The sequence below is a fragment of the Salmo salar genome, chromosome 16 (genome assembly GCF_965601325.2).
Source record: "Salmo salar chromosome 16, fSalSal1, whole genome shotgun sequence".
Lineage (NCBI taxonomy): Eukaryota > Metazoa > Chordata > Actinopteri > Salmoniformes > Salmonidae > Salmo > Salmo salar.
Window position 1 is genome coordinate 10,290,428 of NC_138306.1, and position 25,737 is coordinate 10,316,164.

Sequence of the window (25,737 nt, forward strand, 5' to 3'; positions counted from 1 at the left end):
AACTATCAGATATTTTCGAACCGGTTCCCTTGGTAAAGGGAATCTAGATAATTCAATTGGATTTAGACAGATTCAGCACTAATAATCCGTCCATCCTAGCCCGTGGCAATTTTAGCATGTAAATCTTGGTGGTGCAAACTCAAATATTTTTTGGGATGCATTCCAGCAAAGCCACTACACCACACAACACTAAACAATACATTAATTGAACTATAACGGTGACAAGCGGTGCCCACAAACTGTTAGGGCCTACATAAAACTGCCCCAACAGCAGAGCTTTCTTTTCAGCACCATGGAGTGAATCCTCACCACTGCTACACCTGGCTGTCAGAGGAGCCTTGTTTGGCAGCAAAACAGTTAATTTCGCCTAATTCACTGCCTGTTAAAAAAACATAGCTGCTATGGCTGGCTGATTTGCTTCAACAAATGTCGTTTCTACTGACAATTGAGATGTACAATCTATGGCATAAGCGGATGACGAGCGTATAAGAGGCCATCCGTAATTTTGATTAAGACATTAATGAGTGAGCTAGGACGGATGTAGTCAATATAACTATTATTACAGTATTCTCCCTGTACACCAAGTCAGAACCATAGGATAAACAAATAGGGCATATAAAGTTGACAATGAAAGCTCTTACAATATTCTATGATTACCTTTCTCTAAAACAGGCTATAGGCTATATGTGCACCACCAAGTCAGAACAGTAGGCTAAGTTATGAGGGGGAAAAGGACCAAATTATTAGGGTGAGGCACATGGGCTTCTAACAGCTTACTACACAACATACATGTAGTATGACTTTCTTGCTACAGTATACATATCTCTAGTCACTTTGAAATGTTAGTTTTGTTGTGTAACACAACATAGTGGGGCCTAAATGTATTTGCGTGAAATAAATGTAACAAACAATATCAGGCATAATTACTCATATACTTTCTATATTGTCTTGTCTAAGGTCTTGTGGAAAAACATAAATCTAGTTAAAGAAGACAAATGCTGTTGCTCGTAGAGAGCGTTTCAAGACTGGTAATACCAAAGACAGATGAGCTAGGGGACTTGTTGACCAGAATTATTGCTAAACAGTAACCCCTGGAAGGTATCCCCTATGATACCCATTTAGACAGTTCAGATGGGGGACCGTTCCAATCCTCATTTGGTACGACACATTCATAAAACCTGTGCCATCCCCGTGCTGCAGGGAATATGTAATGTTGTCAGTCATCTCTTGCGCTCCCATAATAAAAATGATGTAATGAACTCAACTCTTAAAGAAATAATGTTCTCTAATGAAGAAATGTAATCATTTTCCAGAGGCAGATAATCACCATAGCTTGGAGGGGACTTGTCTTAACGGGATGAAGGTCAGCCCGCTACATCTGCAGCAGCCAGGAAGGAAGATTGTGTCACCAAGCTGGGCCGGAGGATAAAGACAAAGAGGCTGAGCATGCATGAGAAACTGGCCATGGAATTGAATGAGCGCAAACTAAAGCATTTAAAGGAAGAGCATGATATGAAGATGCACATCCTTCATGTTGAGTTGGCTATGAAGTAGGAGGAGAGAAACATGAAGTAGCAGCAGTACCAATGTTCTTCTCGAACCAGCACCAGTTCAGGGTCCAGATATTTCCATCTGTGAATATCCATGGCTATTTTTTGCTTCGATCACTTGAGCTATCTGTTGTGAGAAGTGCTGCATAGCAAAAGCACCTCTGCAGGCGTGTCCATTTCTGTCATTGTCTGCCTCAACCATGGGAACATCTGGGTCATCCTCACCTTCAATGCAAGGATCTGGGCAGCCATGCTGTTTGAGGTAATTGTGAAGCACTGCTGTTGCAATTATGACAATGCAGCATCTTCTTGGTTGAAAGCGCACTGGAAAAGACTCTTCCGTACACCAAACGTGCGCTCCAATACACCTCTGGCGCGGATATGAGCTTGGTTGTACCGTTGTTGCTCAGGTCCTATTGCATGAAGTTGGGGGGTGAACGAGAAGTTGATCTGTGCATACCCACTGACACCAAGCATGATTCCACTATCTTGTCCTCCTTTAAGCTGAGCATACAAAGAGGAGTTTTGGAAAATCCTTGAGTCATGAGTTGTACCTTTCCAATGTGCAACAACATTGGAGAACTACAAATTGGGAGTGCACACACACACTTTGTACATTTTTTGAGAACCAGTTTAAGATTCCTATACTGTTCCGCATCTGTTGTAGAGGGACACTTGATGGGAATATGACATCTATCTATACAGCCAATGACTCCAGGTAAGTTCCCATATTCATAGAACTCTACTTTGTTGTTGACTTGGGCAGCAGCATCAGGGGAACTTGATCTATTTGTCTTTCACTTCACATATAGCATTTTAGACTTTTGGATTATTCCGCATACAGTCGGTTCACTTACAGCACACATATCTCCTGTTTCTCGACTGAAGGTTCCAAATGCCAAAAACCTCAAGAGAATCAATACTTGTTGGGAAGGAGAGATGGGCCTTCCCCTAAGAGTCAGATGAAAGCCTTGGCTCAATCAAATAAAATGTCAGCTGCATTTTCTTTGTACATATGGAAATGGTCACAGAAATTGATTTCATTAAAATCATTCAGTGGGTTGCTCCAGTCTATACGCGCTTCTGCCTGGCTGTAATCGGCCTGTGTGTAGCTGGTGTAGAGAGTCAGGCGCAGGACAACAGATATGAGTAATCAACGTATTTACTCAAGTATTCACAAAATACAAGACAATATTCCGAGCCCACAATAACAGACCGTATACAAGACAAACAATCACTCACAAACAAACATGGGGGAACAGAGGGTTAAATAATGAACAAGTAATTTGGGGATTGAAACCAGGTGTGTAAAACAAAGACAAAACAAATGGAAAATGAAAAGTAGATCGACGATGGCTAGAAAGCCGGTGACGTCGACTGCCGAACGCCGCCCGAACAAGGAGAGGGACCGACTTCGGCGGAAGTCGTGACATTTGCCTTGGTGGTGCTGTAACGTATACGCTGGGAGTCGGAAAGCAAGTGCAGGTGGTGAGTTTAATAGTAAACAGAACACGGCCCACAGAACAATATAACAAACACAAGTAGCGTATAGACATGAAGCACATCGTTAATTCTGTCTGGGGAATGGACCTAAGGATGTGACAGATATAGGGGAGGTAATCAGTGAAGCGATGGAGTCCATGTGTGCATGATGATGAATGCCAGGTGCACGCAATGATGAATGCCAGGACCGGTTGTGTATTATTTACTCTATTTGATTGTAAAACCATTGAATGTATCCCACACCATGAAGTTGTTCTTGCTATTTCAAAGTGTAAAAGGGTCTTTCCACGAAATGAGTCCCTGTTGGGTAGTGTAACTTGTTGAATTTTTTTTATTTCATCTCATTTTTAAACTGAACAAAAATGTAAACGCATGTAAAGTGTTGGTCCCATGTTTCATGAGCTGAAATAAAAGATCCCAGACACTTTCCATACACACAAAAAGCTTATTTCTCTCAAATGTTGTGCACACATATGTTTACATCCCTGTTAGTGAGCATTTCTCCTTTGCCAAGATAATCCATCCACCTGACAGGATTGACATATCAAGAAGCTGATTAAACAACATGATCATTACACAGGTGTACCTTGTGCTATGGACAATAAAAGGCCACTCTAAAATGTGCAGTTTTGTCACACAACACAACCGAGTCTTGTGAACCTGACGTGCTGGCTGAGGCATGGAAGCCTGACGAGCCGGCTGAGGCATCCTCACTTGCCCCGGGAGCAGCACTCGCACCCGACGTCCCCTACCAAAACAAAAAACACTCCCTAATGCACCCATTTGGTGAGGCGTTATTCTGTAGAGTCGGGAAGCAAGTACAGGGCGTGAGTAATTTAATTTAAAACGAGCATGAACAAAACAAGAAACACGAGCCGCGTACAGACATGAAAGAATAACGCCTGGGGAAGGAACCAAAGGGAATGACAGATATAGGGAAGGTAATCAAGAGGGTGCTGAAGTCCAGGTGAGTCTGATGAGGCGCTAGTGCGCGTAACGATGGTGACAGGTGTGCATAATAATGAGCAGCCTGGTGACCTAGAGCGCCGGAGAGGGAGTATACGTAAGGATGGCGTTGTGAGGGCGAGCGGTTTGCTAATGTCAACGTTGTGAACAGAGTGCCCCATGGTGGCAGTGGGGTTATGGTATGGGCAGGCATAAACTACGGACAATGAACACAATGACAGTTTATCGGTGGCAATTTGAGTGCACAGAGATACCGTGATGAGATCCTGATCCTGTCATTCATCTGCCGCCATCTCGTCATGTTTCAGCATGATGATGCACGACCCCATGTCACAAGGATCTGTACACAATTCCTGGAAGCTGAAAATGTCCCAGTTCTTAGATTGCCTACATACTGACCTAACATGTCACCCATTGAGCATTTTTTGGTGCTCTGAATCCATGTGTACGACAGCGTGTTCCACCTCCCGCCAATATCCAGAAACTTCGCACATCCATTGATGAGGACTAGGACAACATTCCACAGGCCACATTCAACAACAGCCTGATTAACTCTATGCGAAGGAGATGTGTTTCCCTGCATGAGGCGAATGTTGGTCACACGAGATACTGTCTGGTTTTCTGATCCAAGCCCCTACCTTTTTTTTGTAAGGTATCTGTGACCAACAGATGCATATCTGTATTCCAAGTCATGTAAAATCCATAGATTAGGGCCTAATGAATTTATTTCAATTGACTGATTTACTCCAATGAACTGTAACTCAGTAAAATCTTTGAAATAGTTACATGTTGCGTTTATATTTTTGTTCAGTATACATTCTGCCATGAAGAGCACATGTTCAAAAATAGTAGAACCAGCTTACATTATTTTACATAATGAGCTGACTATTAGAGGTTACATTTTTGTTTTGATTTTGTTTTAATTAATAGTTTCACCATATTAAAACGAGAGTTCAGGTCACATAACAGGGTTGACATTAAAATGAGGGAAAGTTTTTTTTTATAACCTTTTTATTCATCACTATTAATCACACATTAAATAAATAATAATTGTCAGAAATGACTTTGTCAAAGCAACGAAATAACTAGAGCTGTGCAATGATAGTGATAACTTGGAGGAGAACGCTTGGAGAAGAGTGCACAGAGGGACATGTCAAAACGCTGAATTTCATAAATGTCTTTATTCATATAAAAAAAAAATCTGATTCATTTAATTTCCCAAGTGGTCTATATTAAAGTGCACTTAATGTAATATAACAGCCTTTTAAAATGCAATATTGATTCACAATTTCTATTTCAAATTTAAAAAAGGACGCAAAAGGACTAATTTCATGGAACAGACCAGAAGATGCCATGACAGTAGCTTACTTTTTCTTTAATATTCTCCAGACTAACTCCAGCATCTAATCTTATTCTGATACATTGCTTGGAGCCCATTGCTTGAAAACCCAGATGTAACTGGGTTTTCTGAAGGACATATTCATTCTAACAAATGAATGAGATCGCATACCCTTTTGATTCAAATAAATTGACATAATTGCAGAATAGGTGATTTCTTTGAAACCTGCCTGCTAACAAATTGGTGCGCCATTATAGATGTAGTCGTTTATGTCTCCGCAAATCGGGTTGCCACAATATGCAACCCGTGTAAGTTTTTGAAGAGGCTTGTCAGTATGGAAATGACGCACTCCGGGATGTTTGGAGAGTCCATAAAGGATTCTCTCTCGCTAACCAACGTGTTCTCATTGTCGGGATCAAGGCAAGGACAAGACAGCCCATTTGCTGCGGTCTGTGTTGTGTGCGCTACATTGTGTGATAGTTGTTTGGATAGTGGTCGCAGCTCCGGCTTGGAGACAATTTCACACCAGTGACATCACCTCTGCTCTGCGCATTTCCAGTCGGCACAAGCTGGGACAGTCAGAACAGAACTAGCGGTCATCCTCGAGAAAAGGGGAAGCGATAGGACACAGGTGCAGTGAAATAAAACTGGCGGTGCTCTTAGGATGCAGAAGTCACCCGTGGAAGATGCAAACTTCCTCTCCAAATATTTCTTCTGGTAAGGAATGATATGTTTTCTTCATATATGTCGTAAATAAACACTTGAATGGTTTGCCAGAGGCTGTTGCCAGATATGGAGAGCGCATTGGTGAAAGGAGACAGTCAGTTTTTCGACAAGTCAGGTCACAGGAATCGTATTATTTTATAAAGGTTTCAATGTTGACTTTTAGTAGATTCTTGTAAATGCTAAATACGAAAGTGCAAATATGCTCCAAGGACAGTTTCTGTGTGTTTTGCTCCGAGATGAAATTCCAGCAGCCCTTTGCGCTCCATCTTTCAATTATGATATCTTTGTATGAAATGAGTCAATGATACTGAACATCTCTCGTCATTTGTCCTGCCTGTTAAATACATATATAGTGTCATGTAGGCTACAATACTCACCACACGCGTCCTGTCATGGGAAAAGCCCATGTCATCCCAAAACTCATTATGTAACAGATTTAGGATTCCTTATATTATTATTATTTTTTACAAATTATGCAGCTATCTAAATTGTAAACCTAGGCCTAATTATCCTGCTACATGCATGCAGCTGATATATTGCTGTATGATTTTGCCACCCTATATGACTGCATGGGCGTTTGGTTAATAAGATGTATTCATTTCTTGAGTAGGCTTATCTGTGGTCAACTTCAGAGGAGATTGGTCTACTGTAGGTACCTCAGAAGCAGGGGCGGTTCTGGGGGGGGAGGGCCAGTGCCCCTGTGACAACAATTTTGGACCCCCTTGTGGCCCCCCTAAATGTGGAGTAGGAAATATTTTTTACATAACTAATTTTTGCTATCTTTCTTTTTTTTACATCTGTTATTAGACAGTGGCAACGCGGAACACTAATGATTATGAACATAGTCTTTTGCCTGCTAATGCCTGCAACGCAGTGAAGAAAACGATATGGCAACAATAACGTCTAATGTAACTGGCCCCTCTAACAGTACAACTGGCCCCAGCTTGGCCCCCCCCCCCAGTTGAAATGGTCTAGAACCGCCACTGCTCAGAAGTAGGCTATATTATATACTTGTTACCAACCAAACCTCCCATACTCATCCATTCTGTTGTTTTGCAGGTGGACATCTCCACTATTGAGGAAGGGCTTCAGAAAGAAGTTGGATTTGACAGATGTTTATAAAGCACCGTCGTTTGATCTCGCAGACAATCTTTCTGAACGACTTGAAAGGTTTGCATCAGCCAAAGTTTCTCCCTTTATGAACATTTAAGGCATGTTGAACACACCTGTGCATCCTTGGAAGTTACTCAATTCTAAATTACTTTCTTTTTTTAAATTCCACACATGTTCGCACATACTGTACTTTGATTGCCTATTTTAACCACTGTCCAAATTTGATTCCAGCCATTTCAATGATATAGAACACAAACAAACGTCATAAAGGATCAGCCCCAGGCTATAACAATAGATCAAAGTGCTCCTGTTGGTGTTGTTGGTCCCTTCTTTGTTGTTGTCTTGTTGAGTTGAGAGAGTTGAGAATGGATGTTTCTTACTGCCCTTCAGGGCTAAAGTGTATTTACTGTTATAACCCCCCATTCAATGATCGCAATGATTAGCTAAGGAACTGGAAATTCTAGATTACCCACGGTAACCTAAAATATGGGATGGCCTTTGGTTGGAAGTGGGCAGACAAACATAAACCTTGGCATGTCCCAAACCAACACACCGGAGACGGGATGGGGCAGGCTGGGCCCTCTCTGTAGTGTCCTCTCTCTCTCAATCTCACTCTCTCTGCTTTCGCTCTCTCTTCTCTCAATCTCTATGCACTTTTCCTATTTTTCAATCTCATTCTCTTTCTCTCATTCCTCTCACCACTCTCTTTCTCTCTCTAATTCATTCGGTCAATTTCTCCTCTCAATCTCTCTGGCCCTTTCTCTGTCTCTCCCCTTTCCCTTCACTCTATGTCCTTTCTGCTCTGTCCCCGTTCTGTAATGTGTGTAAATGTCACACCTTTGAAAGGATTGTAGAAAGAAAAAAGGGAAGGATCTTAGGCCACCTGTTATATGCCACGCGTGTTTTTGTCCCCGAAACGAAATGCACACAACCATGTCCCATGCTGGGCCACTAAGGGGTGAGGGTAGGGGCAGTGTCACAGTAAAGTGTGCCAGCGGCCCTCTGAATGGGTGTAAAAGTTGACCTTTGAAAGGGCCAGATGTCTGGAGGGTGCTGAATCTTTTTTAATCTGCCAAATTCTGCTGGTAGCTGCATGGGAATTTGAACTTTACCTTGAATTAACAGGTTGGTAAGGTCCCTCCATCTATCATGCACAACCACACATTCTCTTACCCTCTCTCTGTCTCTGTCCCTGTCTCTCTCTCTCTCATCACCTTTTTTTCTCCTCCTTCTGCTTTTTTCCCTCCCTCCGCTCTCTTTTTCTCACAAATTCTCAAATTTCTCTCTTACCTCTTTTTGTCCCTCGTTCGTCAAGGTCTCTGCACTCCGTTTAATAAGTCAGCCAAATTGCCCAGGTTATACACCAGTGCCCTGAACAATGTGCCCCTACTTTACTTTTGCTGTGTGTGTGTGTGTGTGTTTTTTTTTTAATAGATTCTAACTTCTCTGCTATGTTTTCCTGGTGTAGAGAATGGGACCGAGAAGTGGCATCGGCCAAGAAGAAGCCTCGGCTCCTGCGGGCGCTCTCCCGTTGTTTCCTCTGGCCTTTTGTGTTCTACGGAATCCTGCTGTACTTTGGGGTGAGTCCATCTCTCCACATAAAGCACAGGTGTCCTGGTTGCAGCTTACGGTTGCAGTTATTAAAAAAAAAAATGTGTTTCTCTAGTCTAACTAACCCACATCAGTCAAACTCTATATAAAACCGAATAACAATCTATTTGATCAGGTGTATTAGAGCTTGGCTAGAGCAAAAGCCTGCACACATTGTGGGCTCGCCACAACCGGAGTTGGCCACGATTATTATAAAGGCCTGCATACTTTATTACTACAATACCAGATGATGAACAACCTTGTATTTAAATGTGGGTCACCATTTGGGTGTTATTATAGTGTTATTTTGCCCCTTTTAAGTGCATCTGTCTCTCAGACAGTATCCCTCATATGAGAACATATCATATATTGTGACAACAGAGGTGTTATGCCGTTGATAGGGTTGTGTGTGCAGTCAATTCCATTTCAATTCAGGAAGGGAATGGACGTTCCAATTCTAGAATAAAAAAAACGGGACCTTTTGTCAATGGGGAGTTTCTGTTTCTCATTCAACACATGAACTGAGTTCAAATTCAGTTTGTGAATTGGAGGGAATTGGAACCGGAATGAAACTGAACTCAACCCAACCTAGGCTAGCTGTTAGCCTGTTCTGACCTGCACGCGTGTGGTACTTACTAGTGAATTAGCGGCATGACCATAGTATGGAGAAGAAGCATGTTTCACTGCAGTGTGAGTATCCCAGTTTCCTCCGCTCGGTGAGGAAGTTTGACGTCAGCAGCAGGTCTTGCGTAACCTGGTGGTGTGAGGTGATCCCCATGGAACCTTCTAGGAACGCCCATCAGTTCAGGGCTTATGGGAGATTAAGAGTAGAGGTATCAAGGTATATCATTAAGATCATGATATCAAAGTGCCACCAAATTCAGTTTTGTAGGGCAACTTTTTCCCCCCGCACCCCTCCCCCATACTGGATATGTTTTTCATTATACAGGCTACTTCAGATTTCCAGGAACACACTGATCATTATAGCATGATAGATATATTTTTTTTCTCTCTTTTCTTCCAGGAGGCGTCGAAGACAGTGCAGCCCCAGCTCCTGGGTCGTATCATTGGCTCATTCGACCCATTTCATGCCCCGGAGCGGGAGCAGGGCTACTACTTGGCCCTGGGTCTCAGTCTTCTCTTCATTGCTCGGTTCCTGCTCCTGCAGCCAGCCATCTTCGGACTGCACCACCTGGGCATGCAGATACGCATCGCTCTCTTCAGCCTCATCTATAAGAAGGTGCGTGTGGTAGGGAAGTGGTGTGTGTGTGTGGGGGGGGAGGAAGTGATGTGTGTGGGAGGGGGAAGTGGTGTGTGTGGGGAGGAAGTGGTGTGTGTGGGAGGGGGAAGTGGTGTGTTTTTGTGTGCATCTGACATGCCACCACCTAGGCATGCATGCAGATCCACATCACCCTCTTCAGTGTAGCCACTCTCTGGTGTGAGGGTCAGCTATGTAGCTGCTACATCCTCTTAGTGTCACACTGCAGCCTCTCCTGTGTCACGTTTTTAACCCTTTGTGTCCGTCCTAACCCCTGACCTTCAACCCCCAAGACTCTGAAGCTGTCCAGCCGGGTCCTGGACAAGATCAGCACAGGTCAGCTGGTCAGCCTGATGTCAACCCACCTCAACAAGCTGGATGAGGTAAGAACCACCCAACTCATCTGCTGTACTAACCCTAACCTCAACAATATGGATGAGGTAAGAACCACCCAACTCATCTGCTGTACTAACCCTAACCTCAACAATATGGATGAGGTAAGAACCACCCAACTCATCTGCTGTACTAACCCTAACCTCAACAATATGGATGAGGTAAGAACCACCCAACTCATCTGCTGTACTAACCCTAACCTCAACAATATGGATGAGGTAAGAACCACCCAACTCATCTGCTGTACTAACCCTAACCTCAACTATATGGATGAGGTAAGAACCACCCAACTCATCTGCTGTACTAACCCTAACCTCAACAATATGGATGAGGTAAGAACCACCCAACTCATCTGCTGTACTAACCCTAACCTCAACTATATGGATGAGGTAAGAACCACCCAACTCATCTGCTGTACTAACCCTAACCTCAACAATATGGATGAGGTAAGAACCACCCAACTCATCTGCTGTACTAACCCTAACCTCAACTATATGGATGAGGTAAGAACCACCCAACTCATCTGCTGTACTAACCCTAACCTCAACAATATGGATGAGGTAAGAACCACCCAACTCATCTGCTGTACTAACCCTAACCTCAACAATATGGATGAGGTAAGAACCACCCAACTCATCTGCTGTACTAACCCTAACCTCAACTATATGGATGAGGTAAGAACCACCCAACTCATCTGCTGTACTAACCCTAACCTCAACAATATGGATGAGGTAAGAACCACCCAACTCATCTGCTGTACTAACCCTAACCTCAACAATATGGATGAGGTAAGAACCACCCAACTCATCTGCTGTACTAACCCTAACCTCAACAATATGGATGAGAACTAAGGACCCAAATCATTTTCTTACACTGAACAGAATAATAAAAACGCAACATGTGACAATTTCAAAGGCTTTACTGAGTTACAGTTCAGAAAATGAAATCAGTCAATTTAAATCAATTAATAAATTCCTAATCTATGGATTTCACATGACTGGGAATACAGACATGCATCTGATGGTCACATATACCTTTAAAAAAAAGGTAGGGGTGGGGATCAGAAAACCGGTCAGTATCTGGTGTGACCAACATTTGCCTCATGCAGCACGACACATTTCCTTCGCATACTGCAGAGTTGATCAGGCTGTTAATTTTATCCTGTGGAATGTTGTCCCACTCCTCTTCAATGGATGTGTGAAGTTACTGGATATTGGCGGGAACCAGAACACGCTGTCGTACATGTCGATGCAGAGCATCCCAAACATGCTCAATTGGTGACATGTCTGGTGGTAGGCCATAGTAGAACTGGGAAATGTTCACCTTCCAGGAATTGTGTACAGATCCTTGCAAAATGGGGCCGTGCATTATCATTCTGAAACATGAGGTGTTGGCGGCGGAAGAATGACATGACAATGGCCCTCAGGATCTCGTCACGGTATCTCTGTGCATTTAAATTGCCATCGATAAAATGCAATTGAGTTTGTTGTCTGTAGTTTATGCCTGCCCGTACCATAACCCCACTGCCACCAATGGGCACTATGTTCACAATGTTGACATCAGCAAACCGCTCGCCCCCACGGCGCCATACATGCCATCTGTCCTGTACAGTTGAAACAGTGATTCATCCGTGAAGAGCACACTTCTCCAGCATGCCAGTGGACATCGAAGGTGAGCATTTGCCCACTGAAGTCGATTACAACGCCAAACTTCAGTCAGGTCAAGACCCTGGTGAGTACGACGAACACATAGATAAGCTTCCCTGAGACGGTTTCTGGCAGTTTGTGCAGGAATTTTTCGGTTGTGCAAACCAAGTTTCATCAGCTGTCCGGGTGGCTGGTCTCAGATGATCCCACAGGTGAAGAAGCCGGATGTGGAGGTCCTGGGCTGGCGTGGTTACAAGGAGTCTCCGGTTGTGAGGCTGGTTGGACATACTGCAAATTCTCTAAAATGACGTTGGAGGTGGCTTATGATAGAGAAATGAACATTAAATTCACTGGAAACAGCTCTGGTGGACATTCCTGCAGTCAGCATGCCAATTGAACGCTCCCTCAAAATTTGAGACATCTGTGGCATTGTGTTCTGTGCCAAAACTGCACATTTTAGAGTGGCCATTATTGTCCCCAGCGAAAGGTGCACCTGTGTAATGATCATGCTGTTGAATCAACTTCTTGATATGCCACACCTGTCAGGTGGACATATTATCTTGGAAAAGGAGAAATGCTCACTAACAGGGATGTAAGCTTTTTGTGCGTATGGAACATTTCTGGGATCTTTTATTTCAGCTCATGAAACATGGGACCAACACTTTACATGTTGTGTTTATACACTGAACAAAAATATAAACACAACATGTAAAGTGTTGGTCCCATGTTTCATGAGCTGAAATAAAAGATCCCAGAAAAGTTCTAAACACACAAAAAGCTTATTTCTCAAAAAATGTTGCTCACAAATTTGTTTACATCCCTGTTAGTGAGCATTTCTCCTTTGCCAAGACAATCCATCCACCTGACAGGCATGGCAGGGTAAATACATTTGAATTCACTTTTTGACAGCATTTACATTTACGTCATTTAGCAGACGCTCTTATCCAGAGCGACTAGCATCCCTTTTGATTTAAACAAAACTTTCCATACATGTTCACCCATGTAAGAAGTGGTCAGAAAGTGACTTTTTGGACCTGAATGCCAAAAACATTCAGAAGATAAAGGTGCTCAAAGTTGACCCATTTTGCATAACCCACCATACCATAAGACATCCACGTCTTCATCACTGTTGAATTTGATATCACTTAAAAGCTTACAAACAGTATTGTGTTCCTGCATCTCTCTTCATCCATTCATGTGTGTTGCAGAGCCTTGGCCTGGCCCACTTTGTGTGGATCACCCCTCTGCAGTGTATCCTGTGTGTGGGTTTGATCTGGGAGCTGATAGAGGTGAATGGTTTCTGTGCCCTGGCTGCCCTCACCCTGCTGGGCATTGTACAGGCCTGCCTCTCGCAGAAGATGGGGCCTCACAGGTAGGTACTGGACTAACATTCTACCGCTAATAAGTAACATTGCATCGTTAAATGCGCATCAATTGACACAAAATAGTAAGAAAAATGTAATCAATATGGTGGGTTTGATATTGGACACACAGATAACAGAAAGAAACTGATCAATTCAGACAAGGTTTTTTTTCCACTGCCTGGAAAGTCTTCTTCTTCGGTGGAGTTTAACGGCGGTCGGCATCCAATATATTGCATTACCGCCACCCAACTGAAGTACAATATACAACCATTCAACTTGACCCTACCCCAGGCCAACGACCAGTGTGGACCAGACACTACCACTCAACACACCCTGTAACTCTTCTGAGGTCAAATCTCGTACTTCTCTGCAGCTGCCACCACAACATCTATTTTCTGTGACATACGTTCCATCTCTGCGGTACAGTTGATATCCATTGCTATTGAATGCTAAGAAGCCAACCTTACTGAAACATATATCACTCATTGGCCTATCCCTCTGTTCTGACACAGATCTACTTTTCACAGGGATCCTCTCAGAATCTCTCACCCTTGATCCACCCTCCTCTGCTTTCTTCACTGCCTCAGCATACAATATCTTCTCCACTACTCTGACCCTGGCCACCTCATCCTGCCTCTCTCGCACCGGACACCTCTGATCCCCCAAAACATGGGCACCCCTACAGTTGACAACTTTTTCCACCAAAACTACACCTTCCTCTGTCCCATGTCCTCCTGCACACATCAAGGAATCTCCCTCCTACACACTGCTGTGACATGCCCATAAACGTGACACCTATAACGTCGCAGTGTATTCGGCACAAAAACTTTTTTTTACCCAGGAATAAATCATGTTAATTAACAGGCAGACTCATCAAGTTTGGATGTTTATGCTCAGCCATCTCTCTGAACTTGGAAATTCATTTTAACATCTGGCGTGTGTATCTGTGTGTGTGTGTGTGTGTGTGGGGGGGGGGGGGGGGTCCTATAATCAGGCAGAAAAGAGCAGGGATGATCAGTCGTCGCCTGGCTCTGACCTCAGAGATCGTAGAGAACATCCACTCAGTGAAGGCCTACGGCTGGGAGGAGGTGATGGAGACTATCATCAAGAACATCAGACAGTAAGACACACACACAAAACCCTCCATAACCTAACTACAACCTAATACTGTACATCGGGGGTGTCATACTCCACGGCGGCCGAGTGTCTGCAGGTTTTTGTTTTTTCCTTTCAATTAAGACCTAGACAACCAGGTGAGGAGAGTTCCTTACTAGTTAGTGACATTAATTCATCAATCGAATACAAGGGTTGATGAAAACTTGCAGACATGTGGCCCTCTGTGGAATGAGTTTGACACGTGCTGTACATCAACAGAGCCAAGTGACCTAACGAGCAATTTTTAAGGCAATTCAGCAAACATGACTCCATTGGCCCCATGTTGGTATTCAGTGGGCAAGGTGGGCACTGGCTAGCCCACACCAGCCCGACACAGGCTATCCAACAACAAGCCCAACACAGGCTAGCCCACACCAATCCCACACCAGCCCAACACGGACCAGCCCACACCAAGCCCAGCATGGGTTAACTCACACCAAGCCCAGCTAAAGGCGTTTTGGTGGCGTTTTCTGCACAATTATTTTTGCGCAATCATTACTGAGTGTGTCATTCCAGTTTTGGTGTTCTAAATAGTAATTAAATAAATTCCTATTAAATAGAAAAAGTACATCGGCCCAATCTGGGCACCCTACATGGGCCCACAGTATTAGCATGCATTGGGCTCACATTGTGTCACTTTACAATAAATGTCGAGGGTCTTATACTGGTGACAGGATGGTCGATGCTTGACTGCCGTTTGACAAATAAAAATAATCTAGCTCTTTTGTCCACAATAATCTCATTATATAGGCTTATTCAGTTGAAGTCGGAAGTTTACATACACCTTAGCCAAATACATTCAAACTATTAAACTACTACTAGAATTATTTATTTCAACTTTTATTTCTTTCATCACATTCCCAGTGGGTCAGAAGTTTACATAGTCGTGGCCAAAAGTTTTGAGAATGACACAAATATTAATTTTCACAGTCTGCTGCCTCAGTATGTATGATGGCAATGTGCATATACTCCAGAATGTTATGAAGAGTGATCAAAGGAATTGCAATTAATTGCAAAGTCCCTCTTTGCCATCCAAATGAACTGAATCCCCAAAAAACATATCCACTGCATTTCCGCCCTGCCACAAAAGGACCAACTGACATCATGTCAGTGATTCTCTCGTTAACATAGGTGTGAGTGTTGGCGAGGACAAGGCTGGAGATCACTCTGTCATGCTGATTGAGTTCGAATAACAGACTGGAAGCTTCAAAAGGAGGGTGGTGCTTGGAATCATTGTTCTTCCTCTGTCAACCATGGTTACCTGCAAGGAAACACGTGCCGTCATCATTGCTTTGCACAAAAAGGGCTTCACAGGCAAGGATATTGCTGCCAGTACGATTGCACCAAAATCAACCATTTATCGGATCATCAAGAACTTCAAGGAGAGCGGTTCAATTGTTGTGAAGAAGGCTTCAGGGCACCCAAGAAAGTCCAGCAAGCGCCAGGACCGTCTCCTAAAGTTGATTCAGCTGCGGGATCAGGGCACCACCAGTACAGAGCTTGCTCAGGAATGGCAGCAGGCAGGTGGGAGTGCATCTGCACACACAGTGAGGTGAAGAATTTTGGAGGATGGCCTGGTGTCAAGAAGTTCAGCAAAGAAGCCACTTCTTTCCAGGAACAACATCAGGGACAGACTGATATTCTGGCAAAGGTACAGGGATTGGACTGCTGAGGACTGGGGTAAAGTCATTTTCTCTAATGAATCCCCTTTCCGATTGTTTGGGGCATCCAGAAAAAAGCTTGTCCGGAGAAGACAAGGTGAGCGCTACCATCAGTCCTGTGTCATGTCAACAGTAAATCATCCTGAGACCATTCATGTGTGGGGTTGCTTCTCAGCCAAGGGAGTGGGCTCACTCACAATTTTGCCTAAGAACACAGCCATGAATAAAGAATGGTACCAACATATCCTCCGAGAGCAACTTCTCCCAACCATCCAGGAACAGTTTGGTGACAAACAATGCCTTTTCCAGCATGATGGAGCACCTTGCCATAAGGCAAAAGTGATAACTAAGTGGCTCGGGGAACAAAACATGGATATTTTGGGTCCATGGCCAGGAAACTCCCCAGACCTTAATCCCATTGAGAACTTGTGGTCAATCCTCAAGAGGCGGGTGGACAAACAAAAACCCACAAATTCTGGTAAACTCCAAGCATTGATTATGCAAGAATGGGCTGCCATCAGTCAGGATGTGGCCCAGAAGTTAATTGACAGCATGCCAGGGCGGATTGCAGAGGTCTTGAAAAAGAAGGGTCAGCACTGCAAATATTGACTCTTTGCATCATCTTCATGTAATTGTCAATAAAAGCCTTTGCCACTTATGAAATGCTTGTAATTATACATCAGTATTCCATAGTAACATCTGACAAAAATATCTAAAGACACTGAAGCAGCAAACTTTGTGGAAATTAATATTTGTGTCATTCTCAAAACTCTTGGCCACGACTGTACACTCAATTAGTATTTGGTAGCAATGCCTTTAAATTGTTTAACTTGGGTCAAACATTTCAGGTAGCCTTCCACAAGTGTCCCACAATAAGTTGGGTGAATATTGGCCCATTCCTACTGACTGGTGTAACTGAGTCAGGTTTCTAGGCCTCCTTGCTCGCACATGCTTTTTCAGTTCTGCCCACACAGTTTCTATAGGATTGAGGTCAGGGCTTTGTGATGGCCACTCCAATACCTTGACTTTGTTGTCCTTAAGCCATTTTGCCACAACTTTGGAAGTGTGCTTGGGGTCATTGTCCATTTGCGACCAAGCTTTAACTTCCTGACTGATGTCTTGAGATGTTGCTTCAATATATCCACATCATTTTCCTCCCTCATGATGTCATCTATTTTGTGAAGTGCACCAGTCCCTCCTGCAGCAAAGCACCCCCACAACATGATGCTGCCAACCCTGTGCTTCATGGTTGGGATAGTGTTCTTCAGCTTGCAAGCCTCCCCCTTTTTCCTCATAACATAACAATGGTCATTATGGCCAAACGATTATATTTTTGTTTCATCAGACCAGAGGACATTTCTCCAAAAAGTACGATCTTTGTCCCCATGTGGACTTGCAAACCGTAGTCTGGCTTTTATATGGCGGTTTTGGAGCAGTGGCTTCTTCATTTCTGAGAGGCCTTTCAGGTTATGTCGATATAGGACCCGTTTTACTGTGGATATAGATACTTTTGTACCTGTTTCCTCCAGCATCTTCACAAGGTCCTTTGCTGTTGTTCTGGGATTGATTTGCACTTTTCACACCAAAGTACGTTCATCTCTAGGAGACAGAATGCGTCTCCTTCCTGAGCGGTATGACAGCTGCGTGGTCCCATGGTGTTTATACTTGCGTACTATTGTTTGTACAAATGAAGTGCGAGGGACAGCTTTGTACGCGTCTTTGTGTGTGGAGTAAAGGTGGTCTAGAATTGTTTTCCCTCTGGTTGCACATTTAACATGCTGATAGAAGTTAGATAAGTGGTCATGCTTTGACTCTAACACAGGGATGGGCAACTCCAGTCCTCGGGTGCCGGAGTGGTGTCACATCTTTTCACCATCCCTAGCAAACACATCTGATTAAACTCATTTCATTCTAAACTGAAGATCGTGTTTAATTGATTATTGGAGTCATGTGTGTTAACTGGGGCTGGGGCAAAAGTGTGACACCAATCAGGCACCTGAGGACTGGAATTGCCCACCCCTCCTCTAACGTATAACTCTAATGCTCTGAGGTGAAGGGTCATGGTAGGAACACCATCCCATCCACCAGAGATCTTCTGGGAATCAAAAACTGTTAGCTGGGATAGATGACCTGTGATTTTCATTAATAAATAAGGTTCCCATCAAGATATTTTCACTTAAATTCCGTTAAATATGAGCCGAAGCTCAAAGGGAGGATTAATTGCCGTCTATGATCATGACACATGACATTCACAAACAAAGCCAATCAGAGAAACACTCCTGCATTGTGTAGTCTAGTCAATCCTTGAGTCAATTGCCAATGTTCAATGTTTAATCCCTGTCTGATTTGGGTGAATTGGGCCTAAATGCATAATTGGATTCCCCTGTTGATGTCTGTCCACCTATTGATGGCTCTGCGTCAAGACCTTTGACAAGACGTCTTGTGACCTTGGCTTTCTTGTCTAGGCAGAATTTGGCATAAACAATGTTTTTTCAATGAGAAAACCGAATAATTCCATTGAATTAGAAAATGATTTAAGATACAAATGTAAGAGAGGTTACATAATAGTAAGTATTCTATAAAATGAATCCCCCCACCTCTTACAGGGATGAGATGTCATTGACGAGGAAGATTGGCTCTCTGCGTTACTTCTACAGTGCCTCCTACTTCTTCTCTGCCATCCTGGTCATTGTGTCAGCCATTGTGCCACACGCCCTCAGCAAGGTACTTTTTCCACTGGCCTTTATAAATGTATATACATTTTTATTTACTTGTGATGTTTTTTATGAGGTGAGTATTTGTATTGTTTGTTATTTGCTATGACAAAGTACGACCAATGAATTTCCCCTTGGTGATTAATAAAGGACATTTTCTTATCTGTTTTACTTCAAAACATAGAAGTGCACCATTTTCACATACACTGCATTCGGAAAGTATTCCCACATTTTGTTAGATTAAAGACTTGTTCATTTTTTAAAATCAATCTACACACAATACCCCATAATGACAAAGCAAAAACAGGTTTTACATTTATTTTGCAAAACAATTTATAAAAAAAAGACCCTTTAACTCAGTACTTTGTTGAAGCACTTTTGGCAGCGATTACAGCCTCGAGTCTTCTTGGGTATGACGCTACAAGCTTGGCACACCTGCATTTGGGGATTTTCTCACATTCATCTCTGCAGATCCTCTCAAGCTCAGTCAGGTTGGATGGGGAGCATCCACTCAAGGACATTCAGAGACTTGTCCCGAAGCCACTCCTGCGTTGTCTTGGCTATGTGCTTAGGGTCATTGTCCTGTTGGAAGGTTAACCTTCACCCCAGTCTGAGGTCCTGAGCGCTCTGGAGCAGGTTTTCATCAAGGATCTCTCTGTAGGGCTTCCCAAGTGGCACAGCGGTCTAAGGCACTGCATCACAGTGCTTGAGGCATCACTTCGATCTCGGGCTGTCACACAGACGGCCGCGACCGGGAGACCCATGAGGCGGCGCACAATTGGCCCAGCGCCGTCCGAGTGAGGGGAGGGTTTGGCCGGCCGGGATGTCCTTGTCCCGTCACACTCTAGCGACTCCTGTGGCGGGCCGGGCGCATGCACGCTGACACGGTCGCCAGTTGTATAGTGTTTCCTCCGACGCATTGGTGCAGCTGGTTAAGCGAGCAATATGTCAAGAAGTAGAGCGGCTTGGCAGGGTTGTGTTTCGGAGGCCACATGGCTCTCGACTCTCGCCTCTCCTGAGTCCGTATGGGAGATGCAGCGATGGGGCAAGACTGTAACTACCAATTGGGGAGAAAAAGGGTAAAATAATAATGGGTGTAAATAATCATTTTAAAAAGTATCTCTCTGTACTTTGCTCCGTTCATCTTTGCCTCGATCCTGACTAGTCTCCCAGTCCCTGCCGCTGAAAAACATCCCCACAGCATAATGCTGCCACCACCATGCTTCACCGAAGACATGACGCTTGGCATTCAGGCCAAAGAGTTCAATTTTGTTTTCATCAGACTAGAGAATCTTGTTTTTCATGGTCTGAATCCTTTAGGTGCCTTTTGGCAAACTCCAAGTTGGCTGTCATGTGCCTTCTACTGTGGAGTGGCTTCCGTCTGACCACTCTACCATAAAGGCCTGATTGGTGGAATGCTGCAGAGATGGTTGTCATTCTGGAAGGTTCTCCCATCTCCAGAGAGGAACTCTGGAGCTCTATCAGAGTGACCATCAGGTTCTTGGTCACCTCCCTGACCAAGGCCCTTCACCCCTGATTGCTCAGTTTGGCCAGCTCTAGGAAGAGTCTTGGTGGTTCCAAACTTCTTCCATTTAAGAATGATGGAGGCCACTGTGTTCTTGGGGACATTCAATGCCGCAGGTATTTTTTTGGTACCCTTCCCCAGATCTGTGCCTCGACACAATCTTGTCTCTGAGCTCTACAGACAATTCCTTCGACCTCATGGCTTGGGTTTTGCTCTGACATGCACGGTCAACTGTGGGACGTTATATAGACAGGTGTGTGCCTTTCCAAATCATGTCCAATCAATTGAATTTACCACAGGTGGACTCCAATCAAGTTGTAGAAACATTTCAAGGATGATCAATGGAAACAGGATGCACCTGAGCTCAATTCCGAGTCTCATAGCAAATGGTCTGAATACTTATGTAAATAAGGTATTTCTGTTTTTAATTTTTAATAAATGAGGCAAAAAAAATCTTAAAACCTGTTTCCGCTTTGCCATTATGGGGTTGTGTGTGGATTTGATGAGGAAAAACAACTATTTAATGAATTTTAGAATAAGGCTGTAAAATAACATGTAGAAAAAGTCAAGGGGTCTGAATATATTCCGAATGCACTTTATGTAAACTCTGACATTGTGCTGGACATTGAGGTTAAACTCTGACATTGTGCTGGACATTGAGGTTAAACTCTGACATTGAGGTTAGCAATCTGTGGAATACTCCCAATGGGGATTAATAAAGTACAATCTCAATGTGATCTCTACAGGGCATTATCCTGAGGCGGATCTTCACCACTGCCTCCTACTGCATGGTGCTCCGTATGACCCTCACTAGACAGCTGCCCGGCTCCATACAGATGTGGTACGACACGCTGGCGCTGGTCACAAAGATAGAGGTGAGGCGCTTTTGTGTACTTGGGCACGGGAGTAAATGAGGGAGTGGGAAATGGGGGAAGGATAGGGGGAGGGGAGAAGGATGGATGGGATTTGAAGGTTCATCTAGATGTGGTACAGTACACTGGAACTTTGAGTCATTGTCGAATTGGGCATTTTACTTGGGTGAAATCTGGTCGAGGGCTGTAATGGTTGGGATTGGGGGAAAACTAAATGAAGACGTTGGATGGAGTTGGGTTGGAGGAGCACCTGTTGTAGTCATTGATACTGTATGTAATGTACATTTGCCTGTGGAATGTACAGACTTGAGGAGAGGAAGTGGAGGGGAGAGGAGTGCTTGTTAACATAGGTTGATGATAACTCTGGTTTTGTTAATGAGCAATTTCTTTAAACATTTTTTACATTTGGTGGTTATGTAAGTTATTCTCATCATGTCTGAAGAAGCCAATAATTGGCTTATACAAACACACCCACATCCTCACACCAGACCTGGGTTCACATACATTAGTATTTGAGTACATGATTATTTGGACTCTTCTTCTCAGTCCAACATCTGGAATCCAAAACACGCCCAGCCCCCCCTCCCCACCCCGACTGCACCCCAAGACACACACATGCCCTTCACACCGCCTTGCCGTAAGGCACATCAAGAAATAGACAGAGAGACAGACACACATGTCATCCTCAGCCAAAAAGGCCATCACAGTACCAGTTGTTGTATCAATCTTATCAGTAATTCCTCTCGGTCTCCTGAACATGCTGTCTATTCTGTCTTTATACTGTACAGGACACTACCGTCGGACAACACATGCTTTGCATTCGTCTTACACTACTGTTTATATTTATACCAAGAATAAGGGTGTGTGTGTGTGTGTGTGTGTGTGTGTGTGTGTGTGTGCGTGTGTGTGTGTGTGTGTGTGTGTGTGTGTGTGTGTGTGTGTGTGTGTGTGTGTGTGTGTGTGTGTATTGACTTGAATTGTTGTTGCCAAGATAATGTTCTTGTTTTGTTATCCATTGTCTATCCTGTAGGAGTACCTCTGCAAAGAGGAGTACAAAGTATTGGAGTACAACCTGACCACAACTGAGATAGAGTTGGTGAACGTGACCGCCTCCTGGGATGAAGTACGTGTGTGTGTGTGTGTGTGTGTGTGTGTGTGTGTGTGTGTGTGTGTGTGTGTGTGTGTGTGTGTGTGTGTGTGTGTGTGTGTGTGTGTGTGTGTGTGTGTGTGTATTCTATTCTTCCTGAGAATGATCCTACTACTATGTAGGAAAAAGGCAATTCATTACCACAGAATAACATTATCAGTTTGAAATGTCACAGGCAGTATATTTCATTTTATGGATACATTTTATGACCATCCCAAGTAGGCAGAAAATCTTTTGTGTTCAAACACTGTGCACTAATTTAGATAAGCAACAACAATGCTATGCTAGACGGTGGTAAACTATTCTAAACCCAACCAATTTCTATGCTGGGAAAATCACTACCCCATAAAATGTCACCCAGGTCAATGATTAAACAAACCACCCACTCAGCCACCCACCCTCGCACGGCAAGTCTATTTCTATGGGCACAAGCACCGTTCATGATACAAACTATTCACACCCCTCTTTTCGGCGGAGAGAACGTTTTGCAGGTTTAAAGCTAATTATATTGCAATTTTGCCGTGTCTAAAGTGTATGCATGTGATACAGCAACATCTATGGACTAAAAAACCTAGCTAACTTCGTTAGGTGACATGGGCTGGTTGATCTGGACATTTCTGACAAGTTCTAAATAGCTCTCTATGGTACACAAGGACTGACATGACAAGAGGAACACTGATGATGCACCACCCAATTTACAACTACCCAACTATTGCAACTTTCGCACTAGGGGGAGGGCATGCCCCACAGTTTACGAACCACTGTCCTACAGAAGTCTCACTCTCACCAGTGATTTGATTCCAATGGAAATGTTGATGGATTAGGGGGCTATAATGACATTTGAGTAATATACTGGCAAGAGTCTCCTATTTCTCAGTGATTCCCAGAATATTGAAAATGTTCTCGGCCGCATTTCAGCGTAAAGCCTTCGTTAGAGCATTTTCTCACCAGTCTGTTTTCCACTTTATGCCCAATTAGTATTCCTATTACAGCCAGAACTGTATGCACGTGAGCTCACTTTTTCAGACAAGCTGGTCTAGTCATATTGTATGAGAGAAAATTCGATGTAATATAAAGCTCTTTCTCACCCTCTCTCTCTCTCTCTCTCTCTCTCTCTCTCTCTCTCTCTCTCTCTTTCTCTCTACCCCCTTCTCTCTTTCGCACCCTACTCTCTCCCCCCCCCCCTCCAGGGTATCGGGGAGCTCTTTGAGAAAATTAAGCAGGAGAACAAGGCTAACGGCCAGCCTAACGGTGACGCAGGGTTGTTCTTCACAAACCTGTATGTCACACCCGTCCTCAAGAACATCAGCCTGTACCTGGAGAAGGGACAGATGCTGGCCGTGGCTGGATCCACAGGCTCTGGGAAGGTACCACCACCACTCACTTTCTGGGAACACTGGGGTGGACGAACAAGGTCTGGGGCTTTGTTTATTTGAATTGGCAGGAACAATGTACATGAATCAACATTTCTGTAAATGTGCCAACTGTAGTCCCTGTAACGGCCCTGCTACACTACAGCCATCGGCCATCAGCCATTGAGAGAATGCTTACTTTTAAATCGACGAAAGCTGCTATACTGCTTGAGTTGGTGGCCTCCGTTGGTGGCCTCCAATGGCAGCGTCCAAACTCAAGAATCGCAGAGGTTCAATTCTTGATGGCTGATGCACGCATGTTCATTCTATCTTGTGAATTAAAATGGTTTGGTTTCCGTGTAGCAGGTAGAACATCACAACAGAGTGTGCACTTTGATGTAATGTAGCTGAAGTGTGATTCTCATATCTCGCTATGTCATAGGGTGTTTCAATATGTTTCCCTTTACTAAGGATCCACAGGCTCAGGGAAGGTATTGGACCACTCACTGTCTGGGAAGAATGACAGGGGTGGATGGAGTGTGGGGTGTGGGCTCCTCATGTCTCAATGGGTCATACTGTGTCTTAATAATATTATTGAGACACAGGAGGCACCTTAATTGGGGAGGACGGGCTTGTGGTAATGGCTGGAGCAGAATGAGTGGAATGGTATCAAATACACTACATGACAAAAGTATGTGGACACCTGCTCATCGAACATGGGCATTAATATAGAGTTGGTCCCCTCTTTGCTGCTATGACAACCTCCACTCTTCTGGGAAGGCTTTCCAGTAAATGTTGGAACATTGCTGCGTAATCTGGCTTCCATTCAGCCACAAGAGAATTAGTGAGGTCGGGCACTGATGTTGGGCGATTAGGCCTGGCTCGCAGTCGGCGTTCCAATTCATCCCAAAAGTGTTACATGGTGTTGAGGTCAGGGCTCTGTGCAGGCCAGTCAAGTTCTTCCAAACCGATCTCGACAAACCATTTATGTATGCTTTGTGCATGGGGGCATTGTCATGCTGAAACAGGAAAGGGCCTTCCCCAAACTGTTGTCACAAAGTTGAAGCACACTGTAGAGTTAAGATTCCTCTTCACTGGAACTATGGGGCATAGTCCGAACCATGATAATCAGCCACAGACCATTATTCCTCCAACCACCAAACTTTACAGTTGGCAATATGCATTCGGGCAGGTAGCGTTCTCTTGGCATCTGCCAAACCCAGATTCGTCCGTTGGACTGTCAGATGGTGAAGCGGGATTCATCACTCCAGAGAACGCGTTTCCACCACTCCAGAGTCCAATGGCGGCAAGCTTTACACCACTCCAGCCAACACTTGGCATTGTGCATGGTGATCTTAGGCTTGTGTGCAGCTGCTCGACCATGGAAACCCATTTCATGAAGCTCCCAACAAACAGTTCTTGTGCTGACGTTGCTTCCAGAGGCAGTTTGGAACTCAGTAGTGGGTGTTGCAACCGAGGACAGACGATTTTTACGCGCTATGCGCTTCAGCACTCAGAGGTCCCATTCTGTGAGCTTGTGTGGCCTACCACTTCGCAGCTGAGCCGTTGTTGCTCCTAGACATTTCCACTTCACAATAACAGCACTTATAGTTGACCGGGGCAGCTCAAGCAGGGCAGAAATATGATGAACTGAGTTGTTGGACGGTGCCAATGTCTGGAACGGAGAAAATAGAAAGGCATCAAACACATGGTTTCCATGTTGAGACAAAGTGAAAGACTTAATATTATAAATATCTCACTTTTGTGTCTATGCCTCAATTCCACCTCTACTGGTGCTATAAAGTGCAGTCAATCCGAGGTTTTGAGATTAGTGTCTGCCCCCCTACCTACCGTTACACGCCA

At 44.0% G+C, this 25,737-nt stretch overlaps 1 protein-coding gene across 1 annotated transcript in view; it reads left to right on the top strand.

Moving 5' to 3' along the window:
- Nucleotides 1–5,757: 5,757 nt before the first annotated feature.
- The window catches only part of LOC100136364 (cystic fibrosis transmembrane conductance regulator I), a 52,084-nt gene continuing 32,104 nt past the window's right edge, over nt 5,758–25,737 (top strand). The window contains 11 exon segments of the mRNA NM_001123533.1: nt 5,758–6,075; nt 7,144–7,254; nt 8,666–8,777; nt 9,812–10,027; nt 10,339–10,428; nt 13,293–13,456; nt 14,443–14,568; nt 18,871–18,988; nt 21,250–21,378; nt 22,406–22,498; nt 23,713–23,889. Of these exon segments, the coding sequence (NP_001117005.1) occupies nt 6,023–6,075; nt 7,144–7,254; nt 8,666–8,777; nt 9,812–10,027; nt 10,339–10,428; nt 13,293–13,456; nt 14,443–14,568; nt 18,871–18,988; nt 21,250–21,378; nt 22,406–22,498; nt 23,713–23,889 (1,389 nt within the window). The 5' untranslated portion in view covers nt 5,758–6,022.